The 19254-nt window shown below is 36.9% G+C and overlaps 1 protein-coding gene across 2 annotated transcripts; it reads right to left on the bottom strand.

Moving 5' to 3' along the window:
* Positions 1–380: 380 nt before the first annotated feature.
* On the bottom strand, positions 381–18077 carry LOC141613170 (uncharacterized). 2 transcript variants are annotated; one of them, XM_074431912.1, is made up of 19 exons: positions 17862–17949; positions 17652–17782; positions 17364–17453; positions 17095–17285; positions 16909–17013; positions 16252–16352; positions 13893–13971; positions 11905–11916; positions 11728–11793; positions 10249–10317; positions 10122–10178; positions 6528–6608; positions 5818–5915; positions 5689–5734; positions 4522–4649; positions 3926–4025; positions 2934–2996; positions 1724–1786; positions 381–797 (listed from the first exon to the last, which is right to left on the bottom strand). In XM_074431912.1, the coding sequence occupies exons 2-19, from the start codon at positions 17767–17769 to the stop codon at positions 609–611; spliced, it is 1656 nt and encodes a 551-aa protein (XP_074288013.1). In that variant the 5' UTR covers positions 17770–17782; positions 17862–17949; the 3' UTR covers positions 381–608. The 2 variants fall into 2 exon arrangements, with proteins under 2 accessions (XP_074288013.1, XP_074288018.1); XM_074431917.1 differs by lacking the exon at positions 11905–11916 and having other exon boundaries at positions 17862–18077.
* Between the last annotated feature and the right edge of the window lie 1177 nt (positions 18078–19254).

Here is a 19254-nt window from a genome sequence, read left to right as displayed (position 1 = left end):
ATGGTCTGTAATTTTATATGGAGTATTAAATACGATTATTTAGAAATTACAATTTATAAGAGATTAGCAATAAAGATTTCCGGGTTGGATTTATGACAAACTTGCATGCATATACACAATGTTTAATTTGTAAAAATTAAAGTTCACATTAAAATATATTTCATATGAGACTGTTGATTTATATAGGAATTGATTAACGTATTAAGACCACGAAATGAAATGAGACTTTGTAAGAACAATATTCTGTATGTACCAGATGAAACGCAAACCACTTTGCCAATTGTACAAAAAAAAGTACCAGATGAAACGCAAACCACTGAATGGCTTTGATTCACTTTTCTTCAAGCATTTATTTTTTTTAGGCAAAAATGTACCAGATGAAACGCAAACCACTTTGCCATTGATTTCATTTTATAACACTTTATTTGCCAAAACTTTTGTTTAGCAGTTTATTGTCTCTACATTTAGTAACGTATAAATCGCGATACTTTTCAATAGAGGTAGTCAAATTCATTGTCGAGCTAGAAAATAAAAACAAACTGAGGTGTTAAGTGTGAATGCTGCAACTTTTGACAAGGAAAATGGTATTCGGCATTGAAGCCATGAGCCTAGAAGCTTGGTGTCCTGGGAGATGATATTTCCGCTTCAGCACGCCTAATTTCATCTTTCAGCTCTTCCATCTCACCCAAACGGGATTTTGTTGTATTCTTTGAAGTATCACCAATCATGTTCAACAGATTTTTCATACATGAAATATATTCCACCTTCGGCTCGACCAATGTAGATATTGCTCCATACTTCACATTACAGCAAATGAAGTTCATTAGACACCTTAACTATGACGCTAAAAAAAGGTTAACTACAATTTTGATGTTCCATGGAAAGCATGTTTAACCTTAACATGTACTTGTAGATGACACAAGTAGAGCATTTGTTTCCAAAATCAACAAAATACTCGCTTGAACCGCATAGTCGACATAGTCAACCTTATACAGCTGGAAAACTAGGAGTGATTGCAACAGGAATCAACCTAGTCGGACAATCAACAAGAACTTCGTTGTCTTCTCACGAAAGCATTTAAAAGGACAAATTTATAGCATAATCTCGCATAATCTTGAAAAAAAATAGTTACATTAGATCTTAAATATTAGGTGTTTTTAAAATACTTTCTTTATTTAGAAGTTTTTTCAATATTTTGTTTCTTCTGCAATATGACTACTATATCCACACCTCTATATACTCTATAAGCATGCACTGCGGACCTGCGGTCAGCCTTGTCATTTTAAAATTTCCCCCAAAAAACTAAAGATGGAAATTGATAAACGCTGAATGCTTCCATGAGATCATCATAACTAAGTTGAAAGTTCTGAGGGCGTTCACTAGACTTATCAAACGAATGGGACGTGTCGGATCATGGATCAACCAGGCATACGGGTATGGTCGAATATGAGTCGGGTTATATGGGTAAAAAAATAGTGCCTTGACGCTTTTCTTAAATTTGATTTGTTTTTCTTTAAAAAAAATAATGGTTTTTTTTGGGTTCAAAAACTATCTTATATTTAGGGGGTATTTGTAAAAAAACACTGCCTTACATTTTTTTTTCGACTACCTTTATTTTCTTTCTTTTGATAGAAATTTACAACCATACAAAATAGAAAAACAAGTACGTTCGGTGCAACTGCAAGTTTTAAATACTAATAGTGAGACCAATAAATCTGAATACCTCTTTGAAAGCACGCATACATTGACGGAGAGCTTTTTCAGCCTCTGGTACTGGCAAAGCTTTCTGCACACATTAATAGAACTTATTAGGAAAACCAGTATGGTTATGGGAGTAGACTAAAACAATTAACTAGTCCTCATTAACAGGAACATTTTGTGGTTAAACTACTGGTAAGGCTGTTCCAACATCTGGGCGCTTTTCACTAGATTAGTTGATGGGAAATGCTAATGTACACGACGCAGAAAAATACAGTAGACTACCAAAGAATGAAGGTTGGTAAATAGTCCACATGCATGTCTCCACCAAAGAATGGGGGAGGTAACCAGACTACCAAATTACCACAACAGATTAAAATTTCCAGTGACCTAATACGGAAACTTAATAATTAATGGCATTGTTTCACACTTGTCCTTATAGCATCTAATTAACAACTTGGCCATGGCACTAAATAAAAGACGCACTTGGCAATGAGATACTCCCACCGTCCTTGCTAATTGTTAACATTTTCTTTTGGATTGGACATGGATACATGCAAGTGACCAAGTAATAAAGGAAAATGATTTTGCACATTTCCACCATTAACACCCAACTCAACCACCCAAAACACCCACCAGCTCCCCCTTCTTTCCCCACCAAACATTTAGCACACTATACAGCAAGTTCCGAGGTATGCATTTATGGGACAGCAGTAGAAGTGTGGAATAGTTTCACACTATACATAAACATGCAAAAAACCTTTTGTCCATAACTTAAGTGCCGAACATGTATGGTGACATAGGCATAGCAGCAAGAGCAGCTGGGATGTTACGTCCGCCTCAAAAGGCTCCCACTATGACCAAGTTAAGGGGGTATGTCCGAATAAACTACGTAAAAAAAATCAGTACACTGATAACTGAAGAGCCATAGGTGAAGCATCAGAGTACAAAATGATTAAGAAAATAACCTATCTATCCTGAACAAAAAACCATCACACCATACGAGAGTTTGCACAACCAATCACTAGTTAGTGTACATCACACATGTACAGTAGAAATGACAAAGCTATATAAATTTCTACCCAATGGGCCAATTGTAACTCCATGGCATCTAAGACCAAGAAGGATTTGACCTATTGGAATAACTGTACGCGTGAACAACAAAAACTTAACCTAGAATTCAATAAATAGATACTTGAGTCTATTAAAACATAACAAATATACAGTGTAATGACCTCTGTTTCTTGAATTTCATCCTTTGTTTTCTCCAGATGCGCGAGAGCTTTTAGTGACCGTAACTGCAGATGGAATGCCAAATTAAGTTATGCCACATAAAACATTACGCAATCAAAATCACAAATCACAAATAAGCAATTAACAAATAACAAATACTCCTAAATTACAATCAAAATTACAATCAAAATCACAAATCAAAATCACAATCACAAATAAGCAATTAACAAATAACAAATACTCCCTCCCGTTTTTTTATTTCTTCCCATTTGACTTTTCTCTCTTTTTAAAGACTTTGGACAATTGACCATAGTACCCCACATTCTACCTCATGAGCCAAACTCACCTTCTTCACTCCTCTCCCTCATCCAACCCTTACACTTACAAGTTACAACCCTTCAACAACTACGAAGCCACCATCACATGAACAGTGACCGCCGTCGCCGCAACCTGAAGCACAGCAGCCCCGCCTCTTTCCGCCGCCGTTGTGCACCGACCACACCACCTTTAACCACTACCCAGATAACCGTGACCCACGCACAAGCCTTACCTCCACGCATTACCTTACCCGAGCTACCCCACCATCCAAACACATCGAGAACACCCTAACTACCAAGACACACACCCCCCCCCAACAACAACCAAATTCCCATAACCACCATGGAAACGTCCTTCCCCACCCTCGAAAACATTAGATCATGGGTTGTTGAGGGCGGGGGAAGGTGTTTCACAGGTGGGGGTTGTTTTCGGTGGTGGTAGGTGGTGTCTCGTCGTAGTTGGGGTACAAGTGAGAAAATGAAAATGAAAATGTTGAGGGGTACAAGTGAAAATATTTTCCTTCCAAAGCAAATAAGAATAAGCAATCTCCACCCATCGCTGAACCACACTCAGCAAAGGCCATGAATAATGCAAGGTATACGCTGGTTATTCAAGAGTACCAAAACTAAAACAGGAAAAAAAGACCATTCAAGAGTCTGCCGAATCAAGAACTCACAAATATGACCAATGCAATATGCTGGTCATTTCTAGTACGTTGTTCAAGATTTTGAATTTTCCTCTTATGTCTAGAGGCATCCAGAACCTTCTGCGCTATCCTGTACCGAAGAAAAGGGGAATAGGATTAACGTACCAGAGAGGAATGAGAAAGTTCCAAATGCATATGCTGAATTAATACAAAGCTACATGAAAAAGAAATCATAACTCAAATAACTTCTTTAATTGTTATAAGGCATCGATAAGTTGACCTCGACGACATCAAATTTTGGATTGAAACTTTATCTTGAAAACAGATTTAGTAGCCTCATTTAACGTTGCCCAGACCGCCAAACATTCAAAACGCTGATATCTCAGTCGCCATATGGTAACCCAAATTTAATAACAAGATGATCTTTGCTAATCCTGATTCGCGACTGCTGTACGTTGATAACTTGGTCGCCATATATGGTAATCCAAATTTAATAACATTATGACTTCTGCTAATCTGCTTCATGACTATCTAAGGTTAAAACTATGGCAACTACATGCATGGCTCTTAAGTTCTATTTAAGGTTAAACACTTATCAGTTCCATAATTAAGCCAAGGTCACAAACCTCATCGAGTCTTCTATAAGTTTCTTAGCTCGATCAAGCTCCATAAGTGATTCAGATGTTGCTATCTTTCTCAACTTTTCAGAATTCAGTAATGCCACGTTTGCAAGACTGAGCATGTTGGCCCCAATCTGGTCAGCAGAAGTAAAACAAATTCATCAACGCATTATGAAATATCCAACAGCATGTCAACTAAATGACGTATAGATGAAAACAAATAATGGAAATAATCAAAATTCTAAACTGCTTCATCAATAATTCCAACCTAAATTGGAGTTCTGTACAAAAGGCAAGTGACCCGGGGAAATTTGGCATGAATTCCCCAAAAGTGGCACTATAACATGTCAGTCAATCACAAATGAAAATTGATTTCAGAATTAACCAAATTGAGAGAGTACATCTGTACATGTACTAAAATGAGTTTAAAAGAGATTCTACCAAGTAATAACGTTGACTATTCAAGATCATTGTCACTTTGTTGCTTTAGAAAACTTCACTTTTCTAACAGAAAGATCAGTAGTTAAGGGCCTGATCGAAGATGAGACGAAGTGGAGGGTATATTTGGATTTATATATGTCCCTAGTTTTTAAGAGTCAGTGAAGGATAAACAAGTCACTTAGTCATCTGCACTTGATACGTTTTGAACTATCAATAAGATTTTTGAATTTTGTTTTTTATAATGGGTCATCGGTAAAAGGCCTTTTATTAGCACATGAGTAAACATGAGTAAGACTTCATACATCCGGCCTCCTTGCACAGTCATAAGCAAGGAATCTTTGAAGCATTGGTGTTAGTTGCGGTGGTGGTGATAGTGTGAATAATGTCCTCGTAAGCAAGAGATATAGCTTTCTTGGAGCTGTAAATAGAGATTTGACATTAAAGACGTGTTTCAAGAACAAAAGTGAAGTCCTCGATTGTGACAGCTCTGATGATCAAACAAAAAGTCATACAATATAATTTTGAGGACAAGTGAATGAACCAATTTACCCGAATTATTTTTTTATTAGATGGAGATCTGGAAAAAAAAAGTATTTAAAAGGTATTAAGTACCAATTTACCTAAATTATAATGTAATGATTAGATCCTGCTAAAAAAAGTGAAGGCAAAAAATAAGAGCATACAATATCAAATTAAAGAGAAAAAAAAGTGATTTTAATTTATTAGTTGTACCTGTAGGTGATCTTCAGGAAGCAATTCCCTCCGAACATCAAGGCACCTGCGATCATCAACATATTCCAGCTCAATTCAGCTACTGAATTGATGCAATTATGACTTACCAAAGGCAAATGCATAATTCACCTCTCTAAAAGTTCTTGAGCATCCTTTAGTTGTCCCTTTGATTGCAATGTCACCGTAAGGGTCTCAGCAGCAATGACTGTATCCAAAGATTTCCATCCCTATGAATCAAACAAAATTAGAAAAAATTAGTGAAGGTATCAACTGAAAGTGTTAGCGACTTAGCGTTGTAGGTGTCTGCGTTGCTCCTTTATCGCTCCCACTCTATTGATCAGATTGTGTTTTCAAGCCAAGTGTTTGGTTTGTGTTAAGAGTCTATGCTTATACGCAAGGACGTGGGAATGAGGTGGTTCTTCAATGCCTTCTTCAATAGGGTTTTGTTTACTGTAATAGACTGATTCTGAATTACTAATTTGTGTATATGAAGTACTATTCTGTGTATCCACCACTTAACCATGAACGACCACCGCCCCCACCGACTAACACCACACCACTCCACCAACAACATCGACTAACACCACACCAGCCAACCTCAACACAAACACCAACCACTCAACCCAAGTCCACCACCCAACCCATGAACCCAAACTCTAACGACCTCCAACCACATATACCACCAGGTGTACCTTCAAAATGGAGAACAAGCATTTATAGCACAACCATATGATAATGCAATAAACTCGAGTTTTTTTTACCACCACTATTCAAGTAAAGAAAAGAACAAGATCATCATAAAATAAACAGAGATTTTATTCTAAATAATACTGCAATACCTTAGTCAACTCCATAATATGCAGAATCTTTCTCTGCACATTCTCAGCCTCTTCAAGACGGTTCTTTGAGTTCATGTAAATCTACATATAATCAAACTATAGGTTAATTACTGATCCGCAAATTTTTCTCCACCTTTCTTTAAACAGTAAGAGGAATTTAAGGAAATTACAGGCACGTCTTTGAAGACAACACCATACAAGGTCTATTATAAGGACCTGAAAGTACGATTTGCAACTGTGAACGCCTCAAGTGAATTAACAGGAGGTATGGACTGAACAAAAAATCTACTAGAATGCCCAACAGCAGAAGAAAAAAACTCCCAATATAATTTACTTTTAACCTGAGATAATCATCATAGTTTCCCAACTGGAGAACCAAACATTTCCATAGAAGTAACAACGGTCAAATTATCTCATTAGACAATAACTTTTTTATAGTAGAAATGATTACATAAACCACAACCTCTTTACCCCTTCCCCTTTGTTTAGATAAAACGAAAAAGAGGGAAAAGGAGGAGAGGGGAAAAGAGGGAAGGAAGGGAAGGGGAGCTGGAATGGAAGGAGCGAGATTTCCTCTCCATATCTTTCCTTTGTTTGAGGAGAAATAATCTGGCTTACAGGAGGGAAATGGAGGGATCCATTTTCCCTCCCCTCCAAATACCTCCACCCCATTTCTCTACCTAAACAAAGGAGATTGTCTACCTCCAAATCTCCCCCTTCCCTTCCCCTCCAAATTCCCCTATCCAAACAACGCCTTCATGTAGAGACATGGCCACTGCAAGTTAATCAAAAGTCTCCTTTCTTTAAGAAATGAATTTACTTAACATCTTAAATGGAAAAACTAGTTGGCATAAAGGAAAAGAAGTTTCAGAAGTCCTACCTAACAATACAAACTATCCCAATTCTTTTGAACAAGGGTAATTGGGGCATTAAGAAAAGCATCTGTGCTTAGCCTAAAAGGAAGAAAGAGACTACCCGACCCTAAGTTATTAGACTCCCTTCTTTTCTTTGATATATTTCACTTCCAAAATGACGCATTACATGAGGAAAATAACAAACAATATAAAAGTTTTGAAGAGAAGAAGTAGGTTGGCCGCTAAGAGAAAGACAAAGAAAAGATAGTGGAAGAATCAAAGAAATGGTCAGGTAAGGAAATATGGAAGAAATCGAAGAAAATGAAGGGAGTATGAAATGATGAGCCCCAGAAAAATTTTCAGTATTCTGCTTTGGACACACACTAAAACACCATAAGAAATGTACAATTCCATAGTAACTTCTCATTTTACTTCTACCTAACCCCTACAAAGTGGATAATGAATCTGTTATTTTCTTTGACACATCAAATTCTCTCACCGAATAATCATCAGTCACCTAAACAGATTACGCAAAATCACAATATAGGAACAAATGAGAACCATCCTCACTATTCCTCCAGGATCCAGCACATAAAACAAATGTGTGGGCTTAGAGTTGCATACGGCGTCCCTCACTTGAATATATCAAAGTTAAGCCATAAAAGACCGATATAGAAAATACGTGATATTTGCACCATTGCATAAAAACTCAATTTGAGACTTGACCACGGATTAGATTGGTGATAAGTTCATCACGGCCTGATCTCCCCCCATTAAGTCATAAGTGCGGCCAAAAACGCCTCAATATATTATATATGATATGAGTAAAGGAGGTAGGAATTTCTTGAACGGATCACACTCCGTTGTCTACATTGGGACAGGAGTCCATTGATGAGAAGGGGCTGGGAAAGCGGGAAAGCTTGAACCCAATTCCTACAACAACATTACCACAGTGCCTCAATGGCCCCCGCAAATTGCGGGGTAAGGGGGTCGGATTTATGCAAATAAATCTTGAATTCCTACCTTCAAAAATTTTCTGACTCGGTGTGAAGCGGTTGGTTTGAACCATGTTATTAAATCTCGAATTTAGACTTGATCTTGGAATCGATTCTTGTTGCCTGATCTTGGCCTTCGGTTTCTTAATGTGGTTGATACCACCTAGAATGCAGTCTTACCCGTGTGTGAAACTGTGAGAGGCTATTCTGAATGACCCAAAATAAAATTGTGTCGTAATATTCATAAACACTGCTACATCAGGATACAACAAGCATAGAGAGTTTTGTGAACCACTTTGCTTTATTTCATCATATTCCCAAGCCAAATAATAGGAAGTCTTTGGCCTCATCGGAAAGGGAAAGAAACTAAAAGCTAGGCTGTGAAACAAATTTTCAAAGGCGTCGCTTAAGGTACCTTCTTGAATATTAAACAAATAGACATCATATTATACCTTCGCCCAGAACCAGATGACCGACCACCTCTATTCAAAGGTGAATGTGTCAGTTGGCCTTCCATTTTTTATTTCAGAACGGTAAGGTGAATTTTCTTTATTGTTTGACAACGTTTAAGAAACATTTTGTAGAAAAACTTATTCTTTGACTAACTTGAAACTCTGAGACAACCATTCAACTTCACTGATTTCCTTTATTCTCACAGCCTCACAGGAACAATGAAATAGCAAAGACAATCAAATTCCACATGTCAACAATCCACATTCTATCAACCTTCTCTCACTGGCAATGAAAACATTCATGACTTCTCGCTGTTGTCACTAAATATAATATAACTCAATACCTCCGAAAACAGAAGCCAGAATCAGTAGATAGTCAGCTCATCAAATAACCTAGATTTTTGTTAATCCAAGAATTAACAAAAACAAAGAATTAGTATTAGCACTAATTATTTATTTGAAGAAAACATAAATCAATTAGAATTTCTTCACAGACACACACAAGATCAGTTTCTAGTCTTTTGAGCGAGATGACGACAAAGACGAAAAGTAAATGGACACTAGATAAAGCCAAATAGGCTCTCCGTATGTCTGATAATAGACTACATTCAACGGGCGGTTTAGTATTTAATGCTGCTAATCTAGAAAGAAAAAAAAATATTGCGTAAGAAAATCATACGACAGTTTCTGCAGAAACAAACTAAAATACTAAGAATGACAAACAGGCAAATGAAAACACAGAAGTTCACTATGTAACTCGTAGAAAAAGCCTGAACACCAAGAAAAGCATTTTTGAGTTTAAGGAAGCCCGTCTTAGAGGGTTGATACTACGAATCTAAACTAAATTATAGCTTTACTCATCCGAAGACCTCAACTTGAGTTGCTAATGGCATACAAGCAAGAACTACTATGCTTCATTGTAACTTGAAAGGTAGGGTATATGTTAACTTATATCTAGTACCATATATAAACCCCTAGTTTTCTCCTAGTCATCACTTGTCGAACGTCAAGCTTGAAAACTGCCTCTAGACTACCTGAAAATAACACTTAAAGAGACAGTAATTTGAGGGCACAAATTCTAAGAAGACCTCCCCAAGACTAGGACATCACTGCACTCCCTCTATTTGAAACATTATGATTTAAACGTAGAATATAGATAACAATAGTATGACAATTCCCAGCCTCAAACTGCCAAAAATATCAGCTTATAACAACTTTCCGAGAGGCATAAAAGTCCTAAGATCTTATGTAAAGTTGGTACTCCTTATTAAATATAGGAGAATATTTTCAAACCTTTGCAAGATATCGTAGCTTCCTAATGCAAGAGTACGACTCCCCTTGTCCCCCTTCCTGCACAGAAACAATTAGTCGATAAGGAGTACAAATGGATCCCAAGGATAAACAGTTTCTAGAGCTGCACCTCTAATATCCGAATGGAGTCCTTAATTAGGACCTCAGAATCGCTTTCATTTCCTTGAAGATACAGCACCTGTATATTGCAGACATGAACTGAGATAGAGCACACATAATATATGTACATATACTTGCAATATTTTGTCGAAAGCTCCCTTAATTTTACCTGATTCTCACACACTGCCTTTTTTCTTTTTTTCAGCTTTTGGCTACCTTAAGGTTTCTTCTGTTTGTTAAACACACTACCACACTACAAATTCCGGCCAAGTTGCTCACCGTTGTGGTGTTGACTTGCCGAATTAACAATTTTGCAGGGGTCTTGTTCATTTTATTCCCTTCTCCATGCAAATCCATTTTTCTTCCTTTACCCATCGACTAAAAGCTTATACCAATAATTTCCCTCATTTCTCATGATTTTATTTTCCTCTTGTGTTTTTTTCTTTTTGCTTCAAACACTACTTAATAAGCGTTCTTATTGTTGTTTTTCCACATTTTTCCCCAAATTAGATTTTTTTCTAAAGATTCAAACATTCAATCAAAATTTCAAATTATTAACGTACCTGATTCTCCTTTACCTCTTGTTTAATGCCAACATATATATAGTTAATGTTACATTGTTACCTAGTAAATTATTATCTTTCCCACAAAATCCCCTTTTTCAAAAAATTTAGCTCTCCCCTAACTTACCCTCAAATTTCTTTTCCCAAAATGAATTCCCCCATTTAGTTCCATATATTTTGACATTGCTTCCAACTTGAACAAAATCTCCTCCAAGTTCATTAAATTATTATCTTTTCCACAAATCACCTTTTTAAAAAAAATTAGCTCTCCCCTAACTTGCCCTCAAATTTATTTTCCCAAAATTAATAACCCCATTTTGTTCCATATATTTTGTTTCTTTTCCTTTCTTTCTTTTATCTACCTTTTATATTTTCTATGAACAGGAATCAAGATATTTACAGAAAGACCTAATCAGACAACTGTCCTTAAGATATGCGCAAACTTCAGTCTATGAGCTAGAAATCATATGCTAGAAAAATTTGTTTTCATTGCCCCCAAAACTCACCACAGCCAGAAACAATTTTATGTTATTTGTCAGTGAAGAAACTAGACATAACCAGCAAGAACTTCATGGTAAATAGTTCATGGCCTTTTACCTATCAATTGGTCTCTCTTAAAACGGGTATATCCGTCTTAAGATTAAAATGGGGCAAATAGCAGTATAGCATCCCACTTGGATAGATGGGACAAACTTTTTATAGTCCCTAGGCACTACGCTTTTGTCTCGTCTATCACATTTGACCCGTTTGAAGGATAAAACGGATGTGCCGATCTTAAACAAGAATTTGTGCTTACCTAATAGCGCAATAGTAAAACATAATGTTCAGCTCTTTTAAAAAAAAATATAATGCTCAGCAGTAATGATAGTAGGTCACAAACATCACAAGATACTGAACTATAAGATCACAAAATTTTGATGTCCTACCGTTCCAAGATGAAACATTGTTTCCGCATAATCGGAATGACCGTGCCCCAAAACACGCCCTTTAATCTGGATCACGAGGAAATTACAAACGCAATTAACCTTTCACGCTTTATTTACAAAAGGATAGCACCAATCGTGCCAACAAGACTTGGAACTAAAATTGATAGCAAATCTTACCTTCAAAGCCCGCTGCACTAGTTTCCAAGCATGATCAGGAAAAAATAAGAATCAAATATCAGCTTCAAATAGTGTGCAAAAAGTTTAAAAGGCGAATCCACATAAAGAAGAGAATAAATGAGAAGAACACAATTATCATATATTTGTTATTTGTTGAACAACCAAGGTCTTAAGAGTTATATACTTATATGAATGATCATCCCAGAAGTCCAGAACCCGGGTGCCTTTCTGTTTTACATGATAAAGTGAATAAATCAATCCTCCTGGAAATTTTGAAATAGTTGATTTCAAAATACCCATGGTTTGGTTCTTCACTTCATAGCCTAATCATTTTTTTTTGTAAGTCTATGAAAGCAACTAAGAAAGTTAAGACTGTGAGCTATGAACTGAAAACACATAGACCTCTAGATTACAATGGACATACAGATTTCAACCAAATTCAGCATTAAGGCTACTGAAATACAAATACTACCACAAGTGATACTATAAAATTATTTCCTTACCTAATTACATACTCCCTCCTAGTCAGCCTATTGTTCCCTCTTTCCTTATTTGGAAACCTTTGTGTGGTCCAAATTCAATTCCATGTGGGGTAGGGTGGTCCAAATTCATTTCCTTATTTTTGTGCCAAAAAGAAAGGATAACAATAGGCAGACTAGGAGGGAGTATAATTCAAAGGATTTACAACATGTCCGCTCACTGCCTTCGGACCCCCACCAAATCATCTCACCCCACATAACCACCCTCACTTGACCCATCTGACCAAACCACTAGACACACCCGAGCAGACCCAACTATTCGACCCACTCCACACCAACCTACCACCAACCCACTTTACTCGGCTAGACTCCGCGAAAAGGGGTGGGGGACGACTAGATTTAGGTCAAGGGGTCTTGTGGGAGTGGATTGAGCTAATTGAGTGGCAAAGGATGATGGCTGGCTCAAATGGGTCGGATGAGTAGTGGAAATGGTGCCAGAAGTGAGTTCCAATGGTAGGCGAGTGGGTGGAACGAGTGTTTCTCCTCAAAGTCCCTAAAAAACGAAAAAGACAATCTTTTCCCCTTAGAGGAGAGATGGAAATAATGCATGCCACTTCATAGTCTTAAATGGTGATGCACTTAGCCAAACTATCTTATTGATGACCGCTAATGTACATGGTAAAGCATAACGCGAATTAAGTATCTTCAATTAGGGCTCAAAGGGAAAAAAATGCCAGTAGATAAGTAAATCTAACATAGTCGCCAAGCTTTTGAGTTATGAGAGAGTAACATGACACTATCCAAAATTTACTAATGTTCCTCCTCTAAGTACCTGAATTAGTACAAAGCTCATCAAATTGGTTGTATGCACAAGAAGACCAGTAAGTGTATTATAAATATTAAATCAATCCACTGCCAGAAAAATACAGGGAAAATATAGTATCAAGCATAGCCCTAAGCCACCAATCACCAACAATCTTTACAAGAAATATACAACTTTTTAGTCTTATTTTAGAAAGCACGGGAAATAAACAAAAAAAACTCTTCAGTTTTATTGCTTGGACAACTAAGTATTTCCTTAAGAAGCAATGTCAGATATTTATTTCTATTTCAAACGGAGATAAATATTAACTATACTTTATCTTTGGATTATGATGTAAAATAGAAAAAAGGTAAATCAACTATTTTGGTGGTCAAGCCTTACACTAAAACAAACCTCACTTATTCTTTTTATGAAACAAAGACTTATATTATGCTATTTATGATAGAGATGGTGATTGACTCGCAGTTTCCATTACGGATCATCACAAAGCGCTTCAACATTAACAAAAAAGTTGTGTACATCCGAGTGACCTAATTCCCCGACATCGCTTTGGGTGGGAATCTTTGAGGCATGGTGCAGACAGTTTCATTAGTTCAAATATTTCAAAAATGAAAGGTACGAAAGTGTTTATATACATTCAAACTATTATTTTCTAAACAATATAATTTATATCAGCTTAATCATACCTCATAACAAGATCGAGCTTCTTGAAGCTTTCGTTGCACTATGTAGAATTGGCCAAGGTTGTGACAAGCGGCTCCCACACTAGTATTTTAATAATCAGTTAGTAAGACTTTTTTCACATAGTTCGGAAATAAAAAAAATAAATAGCAATGACACACTGACACATACAAAATATAATTGGCAAGACATTGTCAAGTATAGGAGAACTATTTGACATCCATTTGATAATTAATCAACATAACATTACAACTATTCCACAAGAAAAACTGAGAATGTAGCAGAACAAAGTCTTTCTAATTAACCATACTCTCAAAACTGAAAACAAGTTTTAAGCTCCTAAACTAAAAACTTGAAGCGGCGTGATTAAATGTCACTACAACAAAGCAATAACTACTTAACCGGCAAAGCCACATTCTTAAGTGCCAATTGAACAAACCCCGCCCCTCCCAAACACCAAATCCCTCTGTACAGTTAATTTGTCCACTGGGAGGATTGCGTGTGTGAGGATAGAAATGCTAAAACTGAAAGATAAAGAAGAGAAAGACACATCAGAGAAATATGCACCTAACTCGGTTAATAAGTTGTAGGTCCACGAAGTCAAATGAGAGAGGGAACAGTCAGATTGGAAACCAGACGTGCACGGGGAGGGAAGGACACTAGGATGTAAACAAAAAACTTGTGTAAACTAAAAAGGATTATTGTACTTGTTGCACTCAGAGCTATTCAATTTTACTGGCCATAGATTTCACTAAATTGTAATAAGGTGACACATAAAAATAAGGACAAAGTAATTACGTTCCCATGCTATCATGATTAATTTTATCCATAAAAGAAAGAAAAGTCAAGCTTCGTCCAAGTTGAGAACTTGACTCTAACAAAACAACTTAAAAAAATTAGTTTGAATTCTTGACACTTGGAATCACTATCATAAAATTTACGGTGATTTCGTTCCATCCCAACGCATCATAAAATTGCCAAAAGAATCATCTTCCAAACTTTGGAAATTCATCCCTTCTTGATCCTCGTTTTCCAAGATAAGATAACATATTTAGCCTTGATAGAATGAAACCAGCTCACACCAAAGAAAGATATGGGTAGATGCTACAAAGTCAAGACCCAAGAAACAAGAAAGTAAAAGACGGTATGTAGATAAGTAGATTCCTCCTTGCTACACAAAATTGAACACTCTTCTCGTAAGTGTATCTTCCCTACATATTTCATTAGTTGCTAACCCAACAAAAAAACGGGCCTTGCATTTAAGTGCTTTTTCACAAAAGGTACGAAAATTTGTAGCTGAGAAAACCCCAATTTATGGTGCAACCACATCGCCTTATCAATCCCTTGTTGAACAAACATTAACGGGAGAAAGTAATCCATTAACCTCAGAAAAAAGACTCCTCCCAATCACTTAAGAGTTAAGAAAACAATATACCAGGGTGGTGTTGGTTGCCTTTCCACAAAATAACTTTCCTAAGATTTCACTCGTTCCACTTTGGTGACGACATTGGAGTTTTCTCAATTTAGTGGCGTAAATTTTGAAAAATTCTCGTTTTGATGACCAAAGGTGCAACATAGCCATATTTCCATCAAATTGATAAAGCTCTTAAACATAGTAATGAGCAAAAGTGAAAAATCACCTAATTTGTTAAAAAAAAATACTGAATTTAAATTTAATACGGAGAATATTTGTTACTATGATGTAGTTATATTCTGTTAGGGAAGTTCCAATTAGTTGTTGCTGACCTAGCAAGGTTGTTAGGCTATAGTAACAGAACTGTTAAGCAAAGTACTTGTATAAATAGCAATCTGCTGTAAACATTTCATTCATTCAATATCAAATACTAACTCAAATTACTCATTTCATATCTCTCTATCCTTTCTCTGTATTTCTCTCTAATTCTTCAGTTAGTTCTCACGGTTGAGCTCAGCTCCTTTGGAAGTTAATTGTCGAATTACAGTCACATTCTAGTGTACTGTAAGTCTGTAACATATTAGGATGAAATTTCTTTGATATTACCCCTTCACAATTAACCCCTTTAGCCTTTAGGTCATCAAAGTAGTAAATAACTCAAATCTAAAGTAACTAAAGTGGAATTATTGAAACAATAGGGAACCAAATTGGAAATTATAAAGAAAAAAAGGTACATTTGTCGCACACACGGTCGAAACCTTGATACACCTTCTTTGGTGTTTTCGAATAGTACTAAGCATCTTGAAAGTTTGAGAAAAGGCGTGTCATTTGAAAAACAGCACTTGACACACAAAAGAAAACCTCTTAGAACATGTACAAGCAATAAAATATATCATGACTTGATATAAGTGTGAACTATTATAAACTGAATTAAGCTACAGCACACGCACCGTACATCTTCTGAACCAAATGCCTCTTCTAGTATCCTGATGGCATCCAAATATAAGGGCTCTGCTTTATCATAAGATTTTCTAACTCTGTACAGCTCTGCCTGTGAATTCATGGAAAAACAAGACTCGGATGTGTCACTTGATAGGCCCTTGTATTAAACGCTTTCCAATATGACATGTTGCAATATCCCAATTAGTGGTCACATTCCATGAGATATATGAGTGTCAATGCTACATACAATTATCGTATGAATAAAACAAAATTACAAAAGCAGGTCAACAATTGAGATTAACTTGAAATAAGCATTTCATATCCACCACACCATAATCATGAGCAATTAACAGCCTCTACTCTATCGCATAATACATGTCAAAAGGACTAAAGTGAACAAGCAACTTGTGTGCATTGCTGTAATCTTAAAGTGGAACAGAATACCATCATAATTACAATAGCATAAGAAATAGCAAAAAAACATATTATAAGAAGAAAGGCAGATCCCAACATTAACCTTGCTGGATCATGTAATATGCCATATCTGATATCTTAGAGTTACTACTTACTCATATACTTGACCCCAGCATCCAGCTTAAACGAATACGTCCTATGTAATTCTCATAGATGTAATTTTATAATCAGATATCAGAGAAGAGACTCACCAGATTGTTGCAGGCGGAAGCAACATGTGGATCTCTCTCACCAAATCCTTTTTTAGCTTCCTCTAAAGCTGATGAAAACAGTTTCTCTGCTTCATTAAGTTTTCCCTACAGAAACCCGAAAACCCAAACAAAAGTGAGAGTACCATCAACAGTGTACCAATGATTGTAAGGTAGTAGAGTTCTTACTTGCATAAAGAACTCTCTAGCATTGTCAGTGAAAATTCGCCACTTTGATGTATGCTCGTTGGATATAACAGAAGTATCCTCAACAAGGCGAAACCCAACATCGCTTGATCCTTGATCGTTATTTTGTGAGGCTAGTGGTGTTGAAACTTGTTCGGAAAAGACAAAAGAGCAGGTTCCTCCAATAAAAAGTGCTGATGAAATTGAAACAATAAATTATTTAGATAGAGTTTGTCGGGTCCATAAAATGAATGGAAGGGGAAATCAAGAACCTGCTTGGGCTTGTAGTAGCATGGAGAGAAGGGTTTTAGAACCCGATTCGTGATAATGGGAGGTAGATTGAGCAGCAAAAATGTTGGTACCTGGAAGATAAGACAGTTGGGCATGAATTCAGGTTGGCATGTTGGTTTTGAATAACAACAACAGGCAGCATATACAGCAGAATTCGGCAACAGCAACAAATGAAATGAATGGGATGCAGCTAAAGATGGAAGGTACAAAGTGAAATGAATTCAAATGAAAGAAAATTGAATAGAAATTGCAAGAAATGTTCTTCTTACCTGCTCCGCTGCATGACCATGACCATCCATTAGCTTGAGCTCTATGAGGAACCCTAGCAAATTGAGAATCCCGTCCAAGTTTCTTCACCAAATAATCTGATACTCGTCGAACCCACATCTCAATTTGAGCCCTAATTGATGAAATTGGGCCAAAATCTCAGAAAATTCGTTATTCGATGAGATTGTGGTGTGGCAAAGACTTGGTAGTACCTCAAGACATTGAATGGGTAAATGGTGGACAGGTGGTACTACGGGGAGGAATGAAGGTGGTAGCGTGCGTGGCGGCCAATCGTCAGGAATCCAACAGTGTGCCTACAGTGGAGTTGAACGGTGGTAGTCGCGGTCGTGGTGAATCCGTGAATGCAGTATTGCGTGATTTTAACTTTTGTGTCTTTTTCTCGTTTTTGGATGCAGTACACTATTCTCTCGAAGGGTATGTAAATGAAAATCTATAAATATTATTGGAAGAGTAAACATGTATTACTAAATATCACCTTGCATTATCAAAATTCAACGTCATCAATCATCGACGTATTTAATTAAGAGGATAATTCATCTTCGTATAATGATTCATTTAAAACGATACACAAATTAAAAAATATTTACATAAAAAATAAATTAGCATAACAAATATTAAATTTTGGCCTTTTTAATTTCTAGATAAATTAATAAACAATTAAAAATCAAAATTCATACTAAATTTTAAATTTCTACGTTTATTCTTAGAATATTTTAAATAGTAAGTGGATTATACATCTGATATAGTACATCAGATGATATAGTTTTGATGGGGCATATTCTGCACCCGATGACCGAGTCAACATAATTGAGCAAGGTCAAAGATATCCACAGCAAGTCAACACCTTGGACAAACCCGACGCAGCCCAATGCGACCGTCGGCTGTCATTACTTGGGTCTCGGCTAGGCAACTAGCCAACCGGGATACACATCCGCGTACTCACATCCAAGACCCCTCGGCATGGAGTCAACAGGCCCGCCGCCCGCCATGGGTCCCCCTACCGAGGGTAGAACAGTCTTTCCACCTGCTAGCCACTTGGCCACTTGGCCACTACGTGACAAAAGGTGAAAGTCTATAAATACTCCTCAACCCTCATTGAGGAAAGGATCCGAAAATAATCAGAAAAACACACTAATCTGGTATAAACTCCCTTATCTCTCTACAATATACTTTGTGCCAAGTAACACACAACTTAATCCCTTTTAAGTTTACTGACTTGAGCGTCGGAGTGAGTTCGCTCGGTGCCGCCGAGCCCCGCTTTGTTCATTGTTTCAGGAGAGGCCGAAAGGAAGAGTCAAGCAAAGTCATCATTCTACGAGCTTACGTGGTAACAAACCCTGCTCCGGAATTACACCCGGAACAATTGGCGCCGTCTGTGGGGAAAGCATACTAGAAGCTAGTCAAATCCCTTACAAAAAAAAACAAAACAAAACCCACCCAGCAAGCTAAGAAGATGTCAAAGCAACAAGAAGTAATTGTGACCGACGAAACTGCATTCTATCACGATGACACAGTCCATAATTCTGAGATTGGGCAATCTCCCACCGGCCGAGTAATTCAACCGGCGTACGGGATGCCAATACT

Source organism: Silene latifolia, chromosome 1 (genome assembly GCF_048544455.1).
Source record: "Silene latifolia isolate original U9 population chromosome 1, ASM4854445v1, whole genome shotgun sequence".
NCBI lineage: Eukaryota > Viridiplantae > Streptophyta > Magnoliopsida > Caryophyllales > Caryophyllaceae > Silene > Silene latifolia.
Note: the sequence above shows the minus strand (reverse complement) of the source record. Positions and strands in the feature narration are given on the sequence as shown.